General features: G+C 29.1%; 2 protein-coding genes and 2 long non-coding RNA genes across 9 annotated transcripts in view; 2 read left to right on the top strand and 2 right to left on the bottom strand.

Annotated features, from left to right (window-relative positions):
• The window catches only part of LOC106687226 (sialin), a 30,022-nt gene extending 28,652 nt beyond the window's left edge, over positions 1 to 1,370 (bottom strand). For 4 of the 6 annotated variants that reach the window (XR_001344143.2, XR_001344142.2, XM_014430986.2 and 1 more), the window contains exons 1-2: positions 1,047 to 1,370; positions 802 to 964 (exon numbers count right to left, since the gene is read on the bottom strand). Coding sequence is in view for 3 of the 6 variants with exons in the window: in XM_014430986.2 (XP_014286472.1) it covers positions 802 to 964; positions 1,047 to 1,090 (207 nt within the window). In the remaining 3 variants the exon portion in view is untranslated. The remainder of the gene's footprint in view (positions 1 to 801; positions 965 to 1,046) is intronic. The other 2 variants (XR_010844780.1, XM_024362265.2) reach the window with 1 other exon arrangement.
• LOC136796985 (uncharacterized) overlaps positions 1 to 19,217 on the top strand; it is a 173,561-nt gene that overhangs the window by 37,573 nt on the left and 116,771 nt on the right. The window lies entirely within an intron of this gene.
• LOC106687227 (uncharacterized) lies at positions 1,469 to 5,562 on the top strand. The gene is made up of 2 exons (XR_010844781.1): positions 1,469 to 1,732; positions 5,231 to 5,562. It is a non-coding gene; the product is annotated as an uncharacterized lncRNA (long non-coding RNA).
• The window catches only part of LOC106687228 (coagulation factor X), a 71,619-nt gene continuing 59,857 nt past the window's right edge, over positions 7,456 to 19,217 (bottom strand). Inside the window, exons 3-11 of the mRNA XM_014430989.3 lie at positions 15,144 to 15,201; positions 14,471 to 14,631; positions 14,273 to 14,371; positions 13,627 to 13,769; positions 13,137 to 13,264; positions 11,228 to 11,520; positions 10,327 to 10,461; positions 10,026 to 10,250; positions 7,456 to 8,693 (exon numbers count right to left, since the gene is read on the bottom strand). Coding sequence (XP_014286475.1) covers positions 8,421 to 8,693; positions 10,026 to 10,250; positions 10,327 to 10,461; positions 11,228 to 11,520; positions 13,137 to 13,264; positions 13,627 to 13,769; positions 14,273 to 14,371; positions 14,471 to 14,631; positions 15,144 to 15,201 — 1,515 coding nt within the window. The 3' untranslated portion in view covers positions 7,456 to 8,420. The remainder of the gene's footprint in view (positions 8,694 to 10,025; positions 10,251 to 10,326; positions 10,462 to 11,227; positions 11,521 to 13,136; positions 13,265 to 13,626; positions 13,770 to 14,272; positions 14,372 to 14,470; positions 14,632 to 15,143; positions 15,202 to 19,217) is intronic.

The following is a 19,217-nucleotide window of genomic DNA, read 5'->3' as shown; positions in this document are numbered from 1 at the left end:
ATTTATTAGTGCCTAGTTATTAGGGCACTAATAAATAAGTTTTTCAAGTTTTAGTTATTAGCATTATTCTCTGACCGCACCCCCAACTATCTTTTCCTCGTACAATTTAATATCCATGAAAAAAAATAAATCAAATATTAGCAATAATTCAAAATAACAATTAAATCACATAATTAATGAGCAAAACGTATTTTAATAGTCATTGACAATAGCAATTAACTTAATTTTTAAATTTTTTAAAATATGGTCTATAATAAAAATAATTTTTTTTTTTTACATTCAATATAGTGTGATGTAAAAGTTTATGAGAGCTCCAATACTTTTAACACTAGCGGTGTATTAAATTTCTGATGGTATACAGCATTCTTTGGCAGAATCAGTTTATTTTACAAGTGAATATTGTATTCTATCAGCAATTATACATATTATTCTATTATACACAATACTTTGGAAAGGTTCAGCTTCTATAACATAAATATTTGGTGATTTTTGTTATTCTTTTTAATTTTTGAAACTGAAAAGAATTCTGAGTGACAAAGATCCAGTAGTTCCCATAATATTTCTAAAGTCTTGTTTTTAAAAAACTGACTAAGTAAATTTTAAGGATTAAGTCAAAGGGAGCTTCAAAAAGGTAGAGCTGGGATATTTTTTGTTATCTAAGAACAAAGAGTACTGAGGAGTATTCCTAAACATTGGTGTATTTTATATTCTTATTAAAATAAATAAAAATTGGAAAGAAAAAAAATCACTAAATTTTTATATTATAAATATTAGTTAATGTATCTTTTAAACAAATCTTACCTGATAAGTTTTCGTGCCATTGGGTAAAATTATAGTTCTGTTTTGGGCCATAACAACAATTGCTACACTCAAATTAACTCGCATGGCATAGATATTGGCAAATCCAAAAAATGACAGAAGTGCAACAAGATACCGTCGAGGTAACCATGTTGAATGGTTTCCTCTAAAATATAGGAAATGTTTTATTAGTAAATATAATAACTGAAGCAGTATGAAATCAATGACTGAAGGATCATAGAATTTACCTCATATAACCAAATAGTTCTTCGGAGTTTCTTCTATGTTCCATAGCGATGTCTCTGATTCACATCCACCAATTGCAATGTCAATTACTTTAAGGTGTAAAATAAATATTACATATCACAAATATTTACTTAGGAACATGGAAACCAATTGATTCAAAAACATATTGAATACAAAAGAAGCTAGTTGGGTATAACCCCTAACAGTTTCTGAATTGAAAAGGAAACTTAACCTTAGCACTTAGTTAAAAAAGTATGAGAAAATCAAAATAGAAAACTTTATCTCTACTTGACATTTCTGAATACTGTATACAACCACCTGCTGTACCAGTTTCAGAAGCTTGACTTTGATTAGATAGTGTGAACTTGAGCATGTGCAGTGTACAGCTGTCTATAATGGAGGTAAATTCAAACTTTGTAGATTTGGGTTTTTATTTAGTTGTTATATTTTTACTGGAACTAAGGAACAAAGTAATGTGTAAAAATTCAATATTTTGTAGAAAAAATGTCGTGTGTCCAACTAGATGAATCTGGATATAGCGAAAAATCTATCGAGAAAGATTATTTCTACGATAAAAAGTTACAAACCTCAGCACAATACTACAAAGGGAAAATTATTTTGTATCATGGACCCTATGAAGCATTTAACTTTATTAGGCACAGGGAAGGAAAGCTTAGAACGATTAAGGGTAATTTATATTTCAAAACACAATAAGGATAATTAAGCTCTATTATATTATTATCCTAGATGTACTGTATTATCTACTGTATTCGAATTTGATTCACGATATGTGTCAAACATACCGCCGCTAAAACATTCTATCTTCGGTTATTATAAATCAAAATGAATATTCTTTTTATTTAACTTTTGTATATCCAGTAAGTGTCGTTACTTCATGTGCCCACCGGACCAGAGCTCTCGATCTACTGAGCTCTATAGCTCTCACATCAACCTTTTGTGAATGTTAATTTTTAAATATTAAATACTGAGAGAAGGTAATAACCATATTAAATAAGTGGAGGGAAAGTTCATATCGTGGGTTTCATTTTATTTTTGTAGGCTAATGCTAAAATTAGTAAGACAAGCGTTCTGTTTATTATGAACTGAGATACATTACAGAAGATACTTATTGTAGGATATTCCATTTATATGAAAGCGCCAGTATGACTGGTAGTTTAGAGGTCTTACTTAGTGATTCAAGTCAGCTTGGCCTTTGAATGATGACTACCGTTGCGACTGTGTCACTAAAGACATTTGTCCCTCGATGTTAAGCCATCTATTAGGTGTATTTACCGAGTTTTAATATGATTTTTTTTCAAGATACCCTACTTTCGGGCCTATTTCATATTGCTCCTCCTTTATTGATAGATCCATCACTTTTCAGCATGTAAATAGATTTGTTGCCAAGATCTTCATTAAATTAAATTTTTTATTTTGTGTCTGATGTGTTCCATAGATTATACGTGTAATATATGTAACTGTTACGTTAGCCATGTAAAGCCCACCAGGCCGATCTGGTGTTAAATAAAAATATATAAACATTAGTAATAATCATGTGAAAAAAAACTCTATTCCAAGAAAAATTGAAATATCTACAACCTTTTTATTTTGAGGTCCAGAAGATCGCTTAGAAAAAGTCAGTGATAACTGTCGATTATAAATGAAAATGAATTATAAAATATAAAATCATAAGTGCACTAGAATATTGGGGAAAACATGCACTAAACTATATCAAGAGCTGTTTTGAAATGTAAATTCCTCCTCCACGAACTCCTTTTGTTTTTTTTCGTACCCTCCATTAAAAGGGGAAAAAAAGGAAACTAGGTACATGGAAAATGTGTAGGTTGGGGTTATGCATCCTTTTACTACCAGGGGTATTTTAAGGTATTGATTCTATTGTGCACTATATTTGTATAGTCGAAGGCGCCAAGTGCGCATTGATAAAATGGTGAGCGGGGAGGGTCCGCTTTGCTGGTGGCGATAATATTAGGTTTAGGTTGCAGAGCCAAAGCTTCTTCCTCTTACAATCTTCCGTAGGACAGAGTTCTGGAAGCTCTGCAGTCTGTTGAGCGTGGTCTTGTACATGTGCTTTAGCAGAGGCGCACCGTAAAGCAGCGTCGGTCTTATGACAGCTTTGTATATCTGGAGCTTGAGCCTGAGCGAGAGCTGTGGACCACGAACTCCCACTCCAAGGCATTAATATGTGCCTGCAGTAGATTCCGAACCATTGCGGGATTCCAGGAAATGAAGAGGCAGATAGTCTTGCCAGGGAGGGGGCAAAATTGCCACAACCATTCTATCCAAGATCCTATGATTCAATAAAAAGAATGATAAGAACCATAATTAAGGAGGGAACAAAAACAACACTCATTGAAAATGTGGAAGCTGAGCTCGTAAGAAGAGATGCAGTAGCATGCTTCCGCCTAACAACTGGCCACGACTGTCTGCAGAATCATCACAATATAGGCCTGGCTCGGGATCATACATATGTACTGTGCTACGAAGGGAGAATGGATGGAGACCACTTTGACACATGTCCTTCTCCGACCGAGTTGAGAAACAAAACATTTACGAATGTCATGTGGAAAAATTAAATTTATTTTAGGCTGCTAGACGTCAAACGGTCGAAAGACCAACGACTACCACATGAGAAAAAACAGCAATATAAAATACCCTTAAACAAATATTTTAGTGTCGATCGCGAAGATTTTATTTTTCTGTTTTTTTTTTTTTTTGTAAAAATCGAAATCCAAAGTGTAATATAATGAATAATAGTTAGTACAATCAAAATATACGTGAGACTGTCGCGCTCTTGAAGTGAAATTTCTTAGGTTAGGTTCTAACATTTGTTGACGACTTTACTGTTTAGATAATTTTAGTTTTGTATTATAGAGAATGTTATCATCTTTCTACTGATTGGGTAATCAGGGTTAAAAAATAAATACAAAAAATAAGAAATTGTTAACAGGGTAGGAGTATAAGATGGCATTAAATATATTGTAAACTATGATATGACTATAAGATGATGTAAAGAATATGGTGAAAATTATATTAAAATTAGTAAGGTATATTAGAAGAAAATATAAATGAGATGAACAGTATTAAGTATAAATAATAATTACATTAGTAAATATTGAAAAATAAAATTCACAGGTTGAGTAATAACCAATCAAATAATAAATTCAAGTGATGTAACAACAAATATAGCAGAAAGTAAAAGATAGAAAGATATAAGGAGATAAGATCAGAGTAAATATATCAAGGGAAAAAATAATGAAGGTCGAGAAAAAAAGGAAATAAGGGGCAAATCAGTATCACCTTTCGTCAGGCAAGTAAGAAAAAGACTGAAGGAACTATGACGATGAAGTGGGAATATACGTTCAAAAATAAGGGTTGAAAGCTTAAAAAAAAAAGACAAATATATTATTAATTTATAGTGAGGTGAAGGAGGAAATATAAGTAGGCAATAAACAGTAATATAAATTAATACATACGAGTTTAAAAAAAGTCCTGACGAAGCTTTGCGAAGTGGGACGAAACTTGGTGCTTAACACAGTTTTGTACTATTTAAGTTCCTTTTTTTGACCATCTTCCTACATTAATTACATGGGTCAATTAACCATCTTCTAATATGTTTGGGAAAAAAGTCTTTTTAGGTATTAGAAATTAATTTTTTAAAATTCACTTTGGAATTTGGAGTTGGAATTTTTTTTTTCACTATTAATAATTTCAACTTGATTGGGCTTATTTATTGAGAAGAAGCGTTACTATTTTTGTCTTATTCAGGCCATTTGTTTTTTGTTTTTTTTTAGTATGATCCATGATTTTATATACAGTTCCTACCTGGCCTAACATGTACTCAAATTATGTAAAATTTGTATATAAATGTTTTATATGAAGTACCATTGGTTATCTTTAATCTTTAAGTATTGTATTATATTTTTTATAGAATTTATTTTACTTCTATCTATTTATGATCTTATTCCATCTAAGAGAAGATGCACTTTTCTCCTTACCTTTGTTTATTCCGCAGTGTGTAGAAACATTATTTAACTGATTTTATTATTCAATACCACAATATAAATAAATTCTCTTTTTATATTCTAGAACTTAATAAAGCTAAAGAAAGAAAATGTTAAGAGAGAAAAATAAGATAGAATACTGATGTAGTCTAAAATTATTTCAGGACTTCTTGAAAATGCTGGATATTTTGTCGAATATGTTGCTTGGGAGCACTTTAACAGAATGGGAGTACTCGTGAATGACAAGCTGATTTTCACTTGCAGAATGACAGAGTTGGATTATGATGGGTTTGGAAAAAATGCAAGTGCAAATCGTGCATTTCGTAGAACGATACAGGTTTTAAAAAGAATTGAGGCTTGGTTTCTCATAAAACATTTTGGTAATCCAGCTCCACATGATTACTTCAGTCTTTCCTTTGGTCACTAAATCATTTTATAATGTTTTTATGACTTTCAGTTAAATATTTCATTGAAATAAAGATCATTCTTTTGTTATCAAGATTGTAAAGATCATTATATTACTAATATCTTACATATGTATTTTTTAAAAAGTATTTGACAATGAAGGACTTCGAATTCCAGCAGTTTTGTTTACTAAACTACCTTTAACTCAGAAAGAACACTTGAAATTCACAAGCAACATGCCGATATTCAGTGTTTTACATCTCCATACCAGTAAAAAGTAAGATAGATCTATTCATAATTCCAAATCAGATTTTAAACTTTTAGGAGAAACCAAAAAATTTGAAAAATATAAAATATAATTAATTAAATAATATAATTGATAGCAAATACTTTGTAAGAGTCACAAAATAATTGTCAGAATACAATTAGGACATACAAAATCACAAATATGAAAAAAACTCACATCAACAGTAAAAAAAACTCTCAACCAGAGAGGGTCATCACTTAACATGACATCTAAACACATATTATATCCTGATGATAGCTGAATAGGCAAATGAGCTAAGGAGTGGTTTGATGGTAGTTTAGGGATTCAAGACTTTTAATTTGAAATCTTCCAATTGTATTCTAACTATTAATAAGTTAAGTAAGTTAGATATTTTTTCTTAACCAAGGTAGTTTGTTTTTATTCTTCTAGTACTTATGTTTTTGTCGCTAGCTTCCATTGACTCCAGGTACAACTTGTTTGTACTGGATTTCTCCTTTACACACATCAACACCATCTTCGCTAGACCACTTTATGATGTCCTAAAGGGGGCATGGTTTGCTACGGTATTGGCTACTAAGAATCTTTTGACTTCTTTACATTTTGTTAGTAATTGTTATAGTAATAAATGTTTGCTGGGTACAGTGGGTAAATAAATGTTATTATTTAGATTATTGAGCTATTCGTTTTAGATTTTATGATTATAAAAGTAGTTTTATCCTTGAAAAACATTATTCTGGTATAATTGGTTATGAACTGTTTTTATTTTAATAAATACTGGTGACAGAAATATTATTAATAAATCGGTTATGTTTCGACAAGTAAAATTGTGATTTTATATAAATCAAAATTATTATAGCTAGAGTAGAAAAACAGGATTGTACAGTAAGGATTAAATGAATAATTTACAACACAATTGACAATTTTCATTGCTGTAATGACAACGTTAGTATAATCTACTGACGAATCTACTTCTTGAAACTTAGTTTTTCCTATTCTAATACTAGTTTATGAAGACCATGCTGTTGTGGAATTTGGAGAGGGTTTTTATAAAGAAAGACAAAGAGTGTATGTTTTCACTAATAGACGCTATGACTGACTGCCCCCAGAACAAAGGTTCCATGCCAGAGCAGTGTCTCTACTGTTGTATGTGTTGGTTAAAACCTATTTTCTACAACACATACTTCAATTTTGTTCTTCATATATTAAGCCCATAGAAAGCAAGCTTCCTCAACAGGTTAGAGGTTTCAGTGATTACTTCTAGATCTGGTTAACAGTTTTATCTTAACTTCCAATAGGTGGTTGTTTTTTCAATTGAAACTTTTTATGAGTATTAAACCACAATTTTTGCATTATATTGTTAATCCATCTGTATAAACCTAAATATATCGTGAGGATAAATTTCCTCTTTACACCATCAAAAATTCTTTCATCTTTTCCACTTAAGTATTATAAATGGGATTTTTACATGTGCTTATATATAAATAAGGACTGATTTCAAAAAAGCTTTCTTAATTAATTCATCTTTCTTTCTTTAATTAATTTTGTAGCTTCAATCAAAAGGTTCCTAGTGATTTCTAAATTTTTTTCATTTAATTAATCAACTTGTTTTAAACAAGTTGGTTCGTATAATATAAAGCCTAGTTTAGGATTTAAAGTAAAAAAAAAAAATTAATTTTTTAAAAATATTTAATAAATACAGTGATGTCATATAAAATATATTAGTAGGTTGTAAATTTACATTAATAAAGATGACATTATGTTCAAAGCAAATTTTAGATGTTTTAAAATTAAAAGCAATACTAAATGAAAAAATAATAAATAGTACTTTAGGGGCTACATTATAATAATACAATTTAACAGGAATATAAAAAGTTTTAAGGACTAATAATTAAATATTTTTACTCAACAGAAAATAAAATAATACAAGATATTCAAAACCAAATAAACTTTGAAACAAGTATTCATATAACTTGAATAGGATTAATATAAGTAAATTACTAAAAAAAAGTTGATTTTTCACATTGAATATTCTTCTGCTTTACTTTTGGTACAATTAACAATGCAAATTCATTGCAAATTTGTTTTCATTATGTCTATAGTTCTGGTGAATATGTGGTTAGTTGGAAATTTCAACTTTTCACTTCAAATGTATGTCAAATTCATTTGTTCTTCTCTGGGATTATAGATTTACTCTTACTAGGAAGCTAAAAAACTATATAAATACAATTTTTTTTTCTCCTTATTCAAAATAATGCTGTTATCCTTTAAATGAAGCCTCATCATCATTTATCTGATTTATTTACATGTTATCTATTAGTAAATAAATGAAATGAGAAGTTAACTGTGTTTAGTATATTTAAATTGTTGTATTAATGGTTAGTCCATATTAATTTCCTAATCATGAGTCTTTCCTCTGCAGAGTTTTAGTACTATTTTTGTGTTCTTTATACCTTAATAAATTCATTAATCATTTTTCATAAATTCTAAAGGCATTTGGGTAGATGCCTTTTGAAATTAATACGAATATATAATGACTGGTTGGTTCTCTCTTAGATATTTAGCCAAGGATGACCACAATTTCTTCATTAAGAATTTATTAGTTTTTCTTAATATTGCTGTCAAAATCTCAGTCGGTCACTTTTGCATATTTTATGGTAAAGTGAACATATTTCACTAAGGTATCATTCACTGTTTATGACTCTTTGAATCCATCTCACATAGTTTGGTAATTTTGTATAAATTCCATATTTTCCTCTTTTACCACAACCTTCTCCAAAACTTGTAATGCCAAAAACTGTCCATTTTCCTTGATCATCTTGGCATAACAAAGGCCCACCTGAATCACCTGAGCATGAATCCAACCTCCCTTTTCTATATCCAGCACAGAACATGTTATACGTTATATGGTAGTCTGTATAAACTTCTCGACAGGTTTGCTTTGGCACAATAGGAACCTGAAAAGTATTGCAATCTATTATTTTATGTGATTAATTAATTTTGTTTTTATATTAATTAATTACATTTGTATTTTTTTCCCTTTTGAAATATAATCATATATGATAAATCTTTATTATGTAATTCACCATATCATTGATACTGAGGCAAAGTAGCATACCTGCTAATTTTGCTTTGCTGGGTTTTGTTGGAATTCAATGTAATTTTAAATTCTCTTCACCCCTAACCAAAAAGAGCTAACTTGATATGTGAAGTCATTAACAAAGAATACAAAATAATCAATTGACTTATATCAAAATTAGAAATAAGCTACCACCTTATGTTTGCAACCATTATTCAAATGCAAAATCCTCAGAAATATTCAGATACCCCTTTTTGACACTTTACTGATAATTTATGTTCAAAGTTGAAATATTTTTTGAAAATGAATTAAAATGACAATATTTATAAACATTAAGAAAAGTTAAAAGAAATTTTTATTCTCATCTGTCTTCCAGTGTATGATTTTAGCGATCAGTATCTTAGGTAGTAATAAAAATTATGATTTCTTATGATGGCCATGGGGCAGTGCATACATTTAATGTGTAAGCAACTTGATTGAGATAGTAGAGGACTGAATGAATATTCTTAACACTCTCCCTACATAACAAAGTTAGAATTGAGTGCATGTTTGGTCATTAAGGAATATTAGGTTATGAAAGTACTTATGCACTGACAAGAAAGTAGGTTTCATCCACACATCAGTCTGTTTATGGTTTTAGTCTGAGCTGTAAGGTATATCATGTCAGCTCATGGCAACAGAACCTGAAAGTACAATATTCGGAAACAGCATTGTAAGTTATTGATGAAAACTAAAGTTATAGCTATGAACAAACTAACCCCTATAGGTCTGTGTCCTGGTCACAGCAGACTTTGTAAAAAATTCTGTAATTTGAAATTAGTGGACCACCTTTGTTCCACCCTCTTTCAGAGTGAGGGAGGGAAAGAATATTTTTTTAGTTATTACTTAAAATTATATGATTATCTGAGAAAATACATAATTTAGCATAAAAATAAAAAAAAAAATACCATATGTTATTTAATATAAAATTATGCAATGCTCTGAGATAATATTTTATTTTAAGTAATAAAAACTATAAAGTTATTTAATATAAAATTAGGAATATCAATCAATACAAAAATAGAGCTTTCAAAATTTGTTGTAGTTTTATAGGATAACAAGTATTTTTAACTTGAGGCATACTATGCTTGTGAAAATTATGCACTCTTAGCTGTCATATGAATTATTTTTAAAAATAAATTATTAGTTATAGCATGAAGTTAGGTTTTACCTGTGCTTCATGTAAAATGTCAGTTCCAAATTGGTCGGATGCTCTTCTTTTACCCCAACCTACAATAGTGCACATCTTCTTAAAGGGTAAGTGATCTCGAGGTTTTGGTAAACAGGCAACTCCTGGATGAGTGTCTTGAGGTACTGGAATAGGCAGATAAAGAAGGGCTACGTCATTGTCAACTGTTTCAACATTGTATTTTGGATGAACATAATACTTTTTTACCTAAACAAAAAGAAAAAAAAATTAAAATCATTAAAATAAATGATATACAAAATATAAATATGAAAAAAATCATTACCCTCAAACGAAGTTCCTTTTCATCTTTGTGATTTAAATTGTATTCTCCAATTGACACATATAATCTTCTACGTACACAGTGTGCCGCTGTCAAAACCCACCTAGGTGATACTAAAGTGCCACCACAAAATGCCTCCTGAAATAAACTATTAAAAATAAATTTAAATAGCCTTATTATAGTATTTATATTTTTTCAACAATATGATTACATTAAAATGATTTATGACATTACACTGCAATAAGCAATGCCTAATCCTACCAACAAATAACTAAATAACTACAACCAATAGATAGGTATTTATTTAGTTACTTTTTTAAATTAAATTATACAATAAAAAGGTTTTTCAAGACTAAACAGTAGATATTTCAATCTTTCCTGAGATTTGCTTTTCAGATAATTTATATTATAAATCAGTGTTAGTGAGCTTTTGAAAGCATATGGAGACCATGCTTACATCAACAGTCATGGCGATATGGACCCCAAGCAAATTATAATCCTTCCTATAAACCTATTTCTAGAATGATCGTGAAAATCAGAGTATACAATAAGATGGAAGCTTTCAAAGAACATAAATCACTTTATATAAACATGGGTCTACATTTTTTACTGAAAAAAAATTTAATTAAATCTAAGAAAGGTAATAAAACTAAGAAAATTGAAACAGATAGGTCAAAACTTTATGCAATAAGAAATAATGGTGCTTCCCACAAATTTATCCTTAGTAAATGATATGACATTAAATTAATTAGGCAGGACATTTTAAATAATAATGAGTATTAGTTGACATTATCTCCCATAAATGAAGCGAATTGAGGCATTGCTTTAGTTATAACATTTAATGAATATATTTACCCAATACTTATAAAAATAGTTAATTATTAAACAATCAACCTATTTTCACCTTGAAGCGGTTGAGAACTGCAACAATCCATGGCCATTTTCCATTTTGTGTTGGTCTTCCTCCAATTATTCGCAGCATGTTCATTTGGTGAAGATCACTGTAGCTGTTATTTTGTACAACACCACATGCTGGCCATTTTTCAGATGGTGTTGTATGGACTGTAGGAGTTACTTGTTGTTCAATAGTGTTTGATGACTGTAATGGCACAGTTGGGGAGGCCTCTGGCTTGCTTTCTGGTAAGGTTGGTGCAGCCTGGACCTCAATTATCGGCAACTTTGGTTTATCTGGAGAAGCTAAAAAAAAAAAAAATAATCTAAGGGGTTGAAAATTAATAATATTTAAAAAGTTTTTAAAAATAATTATGAATACTCAATGCATCAATTTTCTACACATAACTAAATTTGAATCTGGGTTTGTTTAAGCGGAAATAATCATGAATCGAGTAATCTTGTAGAATAGAAAGAAGATCAGAATTAAAAAATTAGATTTTCTGAAATTTCTACTGGTCACATGAAAAATTCATTAAATTATTATTATTTCTGAATATCACTCTATCTTGGCTATAACTAGAAATATTGACCTACCAGGATCAAAGTCAAGGACTAGGCTCAAATTTTAAACTATATTTAAAGCACTTTGAACGATATTCTCTTTGCTGAGGAAAACTGCTTTCTATCCTTCTTTCAATACTTTTTCAGGCAGCTTCAAATTCTAGACTGAGTGGATGGTATCGTCAGGGATGAGTCCAATACAAGATATTACCACTGGATATTCCTTATATGCTCAAGTCTATAAAGTTAACAATGTTCTTGGCCTAAATTTTGATATTTTCTGATACTGTTTTATTGATACAGTCATCGATTCTCTTTTCTTTTTCTCTTATTGAACTTTTCATGTACACAGTTTTACTTTCACTAACTTTGAGGCTTAGTTAACCTGCTAATTTTTTGGATTCCTAGAATATTCCTTGTCTACATATGCTAGAAGTTGAGACAAGCGGTTTTAGATAGTTCCTCTTGGGTTATTTCTGATTTTAAATTGAAAATTGAAAAAAGTACTAAGTATAATTTGACTGAGAGGTGTAGTTTGTGTGTTCATAAAAATTTATAAATATTATTAGATGCTATTGACCTATTTCTAAATTGCAAGGGAAAAACCTAAGATTTGAAGAAACTTTGAACTGCAACCTCAACTACTTATTTGAAAAATTGATAAATTTATGAAAACTACATATTTTAAAATTTCATTTGCCATTGCTTGACACATTTTATTCAAAAATTGGTTGAAAAACAACTCACATTTGGGACTTATTAGCCTTTTATGACAAAAATGTGATGATAAAACTATATCCTAGCAAGTTGAAAGTTTTAAGTCTGTCATGGCTCACCTTACAAGATGTGTCAAATGGAAATGTTGACTGTGTCTGTGTAAAACGATTTATATTATTGATATATCATATATTATTATTTATAATATGATAATAATATGATTTGTGTTATGGCTAGACAAATCTTTTTCGTTTAATTTATTATGATGTTTAAAAAAATAATAACCTAAATCTTATGAACCCATTATTCCTATTGTGAAATGTTGGATTAGACCATAAAAAATATATAAGTAAATTCAAATGTACATTCATATAATCATATCATATTATACCCATTGGTTTTAGAATGTTTTTATTTTTAAAATAACATTTTATCAGTTTGACTATGACAGAAATATTTCCACAGGACATAACAGTAATATTTTTATTAGTTATATTTCCATCATAATCATGTTATTAAGATACTTTAATATTTTTAGAATTCAGAAAAATATTGAAAATATAATAAAAGAAAGAAGTGAAGCAATGACTTATGTCATAGACTTATTTTGATTTAGATATTTTTTTTTTTTATTTACTCACTCTGATAACTGGTTGTCTCTAAAGCAAATTTACTCTGGAGCCAAGTTTCACAATGGTTCCCTTCAGTGTAACAGTAAGCTGTTTGTCGTATTACATCATTTCCGCATACTTCGACCTTTTTACACCACCTGTAAAATTTTGTAACATATATATCAAGTTTTAAGTCCTTGAACTTGACAGATTTCAGTAATTATTAAATTATTTACTTAATGAAAAAAAAATACAGAGTATAATTCTAATATTCTATATTTTTGGGATGTAGTTGAAATTCGTAAAATGTGAAAGCAGAAATTGTTTAAATACACTCTTAGGACTCTTTAAATAAAAATTAACTCTTTAATGTTTTCATTTTGAAATTGTGAATTCTAGTAAAAATTGAAATCTGTATTTATACTTTTCTATTATTACTACTTTTTAAATAGTTAATTTATGGTAAATTAAATTTAAAAAACTGAAAATCCTTGTAAAAGAATAACTAATTGATTTGCACCTGTATCGCTGGGTCAGGCATGAATCACTGCACATTGTCCATCGACTCCACTTGCTGTATATTCTTTTAGATTTTTCTACACCACTTCTGCTTGTACTGGGCAAACCTAGATGTTTTGTAGTCACCAAAGATGGGACTGCTATCTAAAAAAAAAAAAAAATTGGCTTTTAATTGTGAACTTGAAATGAATAAATATATTATACTAATAGAAATGTTATAAATATTTTTTTAAAAAGTTTTTACTCCTATTTTTGGGGGTTTTATCATTTTTATGCACTCAATGTTTCTCTTTTAGTTATTATTAAAAGTTATAATTCTTTTAGTTATTAAGTTACTTACTTATTTCTTATTACATATTTAGCTTTTCCAAGAATTGAAGTGAACAACAATTTGTTGTATAGTAAGAATACCTAATTATTCACCAATAAAATTTTAAATATAAATGTGACAAAAAAAAAGACAACATAAGTTCAATATTTCTAATTATATATATAAAATTATTTGTATCATTAAAAACTTTATAATTCAATTGTCCAGGTTTTTAATAATTAATAAAATTTAATTTTAACTATATATAAAATATAATTAAATTAAATGCTAAATAGCTGGGTGGTTATAATGACTTAAACTTAAAAAAAAATTATACCACATGAAACAGCCTGCCTGTTTCTCTTGCTCTTGTCCTTAACTTCTCTCTATATTTTTTCCGCCTCTTCTTCTTTCTCCTTTTGCATGGCTTCTCTTCCTGAAATTAGGTAATTACAATTACTTTTTCAAAACCCAACAAACAACAAAATAACTTATATTCATAATATATCAAATTAAATTATATCAAAATAGTTACTTTCAGTATTGTCTTTTCACATATATCTGGGTGTATACAAGCCCTTTCTCTTATTTGAATATATGATCCAGACAAATTCTTTTTGCACTTTGACCAATGGCTCCAAGGAGAAAAAATATATGATAAATTGTGCATCCATTTATGGTTATAGGTGCAAAGTTCTGAAATTAAGGTAGATTATTCCTTAAAAATATCAATATAGTCAAAATATCTAATTACTATTAGTATTTATAATATCAAATATTATGATTATAGAAGTATTATTTACTAGATAATAATTTGGGAAGAAGATGTGTGTTAAATAATCAAAATAATTTAGGATTTTAATAAGTTTTATTCACTCAGCTTGTTAATGGTTTAACAGTTTTTTCTTTTATTTATTGGACATATATATATTCATTTATTGTTCATTTCGTGCATATTATGCAAAAAGGAGAGACAAAAAAGTTTTTGAAAATTTTTTTTTCTCATGCCATTCATAAAATAAGTTAATAGTTGTGATCTATTTCTTGGTTATTCTACTGTATATAATTTCTATCATAATTAGTCGATATAGTTACTTCAAAATAACAATAATAAATCTTATGATTTGAATAAAATCTACAATTATGATTAAAATATTAATAACTATACAAATATGTTTAAAATGTACTTAAAAATGATTGCTGATTACCTGGTGCGGTACAGTTGTTTTGCTGGATTGATAAAAGAGTTCCTTTAGAACTGACCACCTAAAAAAAAAAAAAATAAAAAATAGATTTTTAGAAAAGGAAATTGTGATTACAATAAAAGAAGTATAGATAGATTAAAAAGAAAATAATTTTATTAAAAGTAAAACAAATCAAGAAAAAAAATCTTTATTGAGCTATGAGAGAAATACTTAATTAGCTCAACTTTATACTCTGGCAAAATAAAACAAATCTTTATGTATTCACGTCATATATTTATGAGATCATCACTGCAATGATTTAAGACTCAATAAGATGATTTTTTTTTTCAAAGATAGATTTCTACATTCATAAGTGTATTGCCAAATGATACATTTTAGAGAGCAGATAACTAGTTCAGTTGTCATTATTCATTCTATCAGCTTCATCTGACCTAGTTTTAGCCAATTTTTCAATATTTACTATTTTGCTTTATTTTTCGACACAAAAAGTAAAAACCAAGGGGACAAAAAGGAGTATTCCATGAGATATTAAGTTCAAATCATTTATAACAATTACCTACTATCCTAAAAAAATAGTTACTTTCTTGCCAGTTTGATAATTAAGAAGAGGTTATTCCTCTGTAGTGGATTATTTAATGATCTGTAATTGATCATTGATTGAAGCAGTAATTAAAATTAAATTGACCTATCATATTAACATTTGAACTAAACAGATTATGCTGCATGGTTGGCAGTGTGTTTCCTTCTGTCTGCAGTTCTTAAGATAAATAATTTTGTCAGGAAGTAATTTAAAAGAAAGAATTTTTATATTTTGTTCCCAAAAATATATTTACATATAATTTTCTATTTGATAAATAGGTAAGTTTTTAAATAAACTGTTTTTATTGTCAAATATTACAATCTGGTTCAATTAAGGTAATAACAGGAAAAATTATGCGGTATATCACTGAAAGATGACCCTTATCTAATGATTGTAGTTTTTATATTTCAGTACAATTAATCATTCATTGTAATATAGTATCAATTATCCTATTAGAATTTAATTGGGTGAAAGTTTATCTTACTGCTGCTAGATAATACTAGTTTGTGAAGAGTTATTGCTATTTCATGGTTTATTTCTAATCAGTTATTTTTAATTTATTTAAACTGCTTAAGGATATATCTGTTGACAACAAAAAACTTAAATAAAAAATATAAGATCAACTAGGATCACTCTTTAATCTGTTTTCTCTTATATAAAGTATACATTGATAAATTGTGGAATCAGTAAGTAAGTGAGAGTATTCGAAAATGAGATTTGATGCTATTGATATCTACACAACTGGAAATTCTTAGTAAAAAAATGGTACATGCTATTCGGACTTAATATGTTATCAAATATATCTGATGTTATGGGCTGCTTTGTTATTGAATTGTTTATAATATTTTTTTCTGCATATTATCAGAAAGCATTATAGAATATCAAAAAGTTCCAATTTACAAGTACATTCTGAAACCTATTCAGATCTATGGGTTCAAAGTATGGAAACCAGCTGAATTTTTGAATGTAAACTATTTTTTATTATGCTATTACTCTTTCTTTACTCATGTCTATAATTTATCTTGAAGGTTTAAACAGAAGTGGCTCCAATACTTTTTTCTAAAATATGATTGTTGGAGTCCTGGTATTGGCCAGTCGCTTCAATTTAATTCTTAAATTTTAAAATTATCGTATTGAATCTCTAGAGCTCAAGCTGTTGTCTACGCTGGCTTTAGTAACCTTTGGGGCTGTAGAAAGAAGTACATTGCATGAATGTAATTTCTTATTTATTTGTTTTTATTTTATAGATAATATTTGTCTCTTAATGTTATTATTGACTATAAAAACAGCATTTCAAGAGTGGTAAAGTGACCATAGTAATATTTTTCTAGCTTTTGAGGAATAGCAATTGTTATCAATCCTTATTGCCTGCAACTAGTTTCAAAATAAAACCATCAAATTATTGGTTCAGTTGTAAGAAGCAGGAAAAATTTATTCTATAAAATGATGTGGTATATAGTCTTATTGGGATTCTTCTAAACTTAATAAGTGAACATGTAATTAATTTAGCCAAGTGGATTATATGGAAATAAACTCAAGAAGTATTTATATAAACTTCCAAGGAAATAAATAGTAAGGCAATATTCCAGCAATTATGACCTACATTCCATTAATATTTGTTTTACATGTAATGGACTAAAAAATAGATTATTACAGAAAAATGGTTTAGATTTTTATTGATTCAGCTTATGGCAATATTATATGTATTGCGAGAGTAATAGGTATACAAATAACATTAATCACTGTTTAATAAAAGCATTTAAAAGCTCATATAATGACACCAAGTTAGGTGAAAGCAGGGAAAAACTGATAAAAAAAGGAAAAGGGTAGCGGAATAACACTCTCTGAATGCGAAAAAAAGTCTTTTTTTTTCTAGCCACCTAAGTTTATATACAAACTAGTTACAATATATGCAGAGTTTATTCTAAAACTAAATCTAAATGTATACAATACATACAAACAAATACCCTTCTATTACCACATTGCATTATAAGGAAGGGATACAGGTATAACTGCCAGGGACACAAGAACGAGGAGGGACCACAACTGGTGGAGGTGGATGATGAATTCATGCTACAGAGCCCGAAGCCCTTCCCTGGTGAGGACGTAAATCAAGGGAACTATGCTCTGCCACCTCCCAGTTCTCGGTGGAGAGGCGACTTATCTGAAGAACGGGTTGGCACAGGCCTTCATCACATCAAATGCTGCTTTATTCAAGGATCTCGTCCTCTTATATATACACTCAATCAACTGATATCTCTTTGTCAGCTTACATGGTTCTCTGTCAGCTGACATCGCAACCTATCAGGCCGTAACTCGCAGACAATTATGTACACGGCGGTACTGCCGTAATCATCAAACCCTTGCTTAAGCACCATTCTACAATTCGGCTACACATAGCTCAACTACCATAGCCATAACCCTATCCACCAAATACAACACTGTTTCAGCGGTTTACTGTCCACCTACGTATACTTTGACCTAAAATATGTTTTGATGAGTATTTCGAAAAGCTTGGAAGATGTTTTAAGGTTATTTTTATGGCTTCCTCAAATGTCATCTTGATTTAATCAATATTAGGTCAACAAATTTTACATATTTTTTTTAGATATTTTTTAGATAAGGTAAATACAAAAATATTGTATATTTTGAAAAAAAAAACTATTTTTGATCAAATAACTAAGCAGGTAGTAGACATTTGTAGATTTGAAGCTATTTCTTTGTCAGAAATTAAAGACATAGTAAGTAGTAGTTCAATAATTCTGTGTGGGTACAAACAACAACCTCAGAAGAATCATTAAACGTTGATCGATTGTCTGCATTATCATATCAACATTTGTATTATCATCAGGAACTACATCTCAACTCGCGTTTTCTAGCTTCTGATCATTAGTACTTGCAAAAGTCTAAATAACCGTTTTGATAATGCTTTTTTTAGTTTCTATCCTGTCTTGTTCATTCGCTGTTTAGTTGAGGAACCATAAAGAATAGGTGTTAATTCCATTACGCATATTGGAAAAATGTGTACAATAAGTAACAAGTGCAATCTTGATTTTGGTAAAACATGATTAGAAAAAATTTCCGATGGATCATTATTGAGATACGCTCAGTCCCACATTGAGATAATCATTTAGTTTTTTCGTTTTCATTCCATTCATATTTCATATGGCTTACCTTCAGAACTCTAATAAATCCTAAAGAGAGAAATACTTTATTCAAAAAGTTATGCTGTCCAACTGCATTGTTGGGTTGCTTGTTAAAATTAAATTAAATCTGTACCACTACAGCACATGAAGGGCTAAGGGTGCAGTACTTTGTAAAGAAGTACTGTTACTAGACCAACGATTGTGCAAGAAGGTGATTTGGTCAGAATCACGCTCGAGTTGGGTTGCTAGTAGACAGTACATAATTATAATTAGTAAAACAATTGCTTTCTGAATCTTAAATAAACAGTAGCAATAAATGATTTTTTATTCTTTTATTCTTTGATTTATATC

The sequence above is a fragment of the Halyomorpha halys genome, unplaced genomic scaffold, assembly GCF_000696795.3.
Source record: "Halyomorpha halys isolate HHAL.00 unplaced genomic scaffold, Hhal_1.1 Scaffold932.1, whole genome shotgun sequence".
NCBI classification, from domain to species: Eukaryota; Metazoa; Arthropoda; class Insecta; order Hemiptera; family Pentatomidae; genus Halyomorpha; species Halyomorpha halys.
The sequence above is the reverse complement of the archived record's forward strand: the minus strand, read 5'-3'. Positions and strand labels throughout refer to the sequence as shown.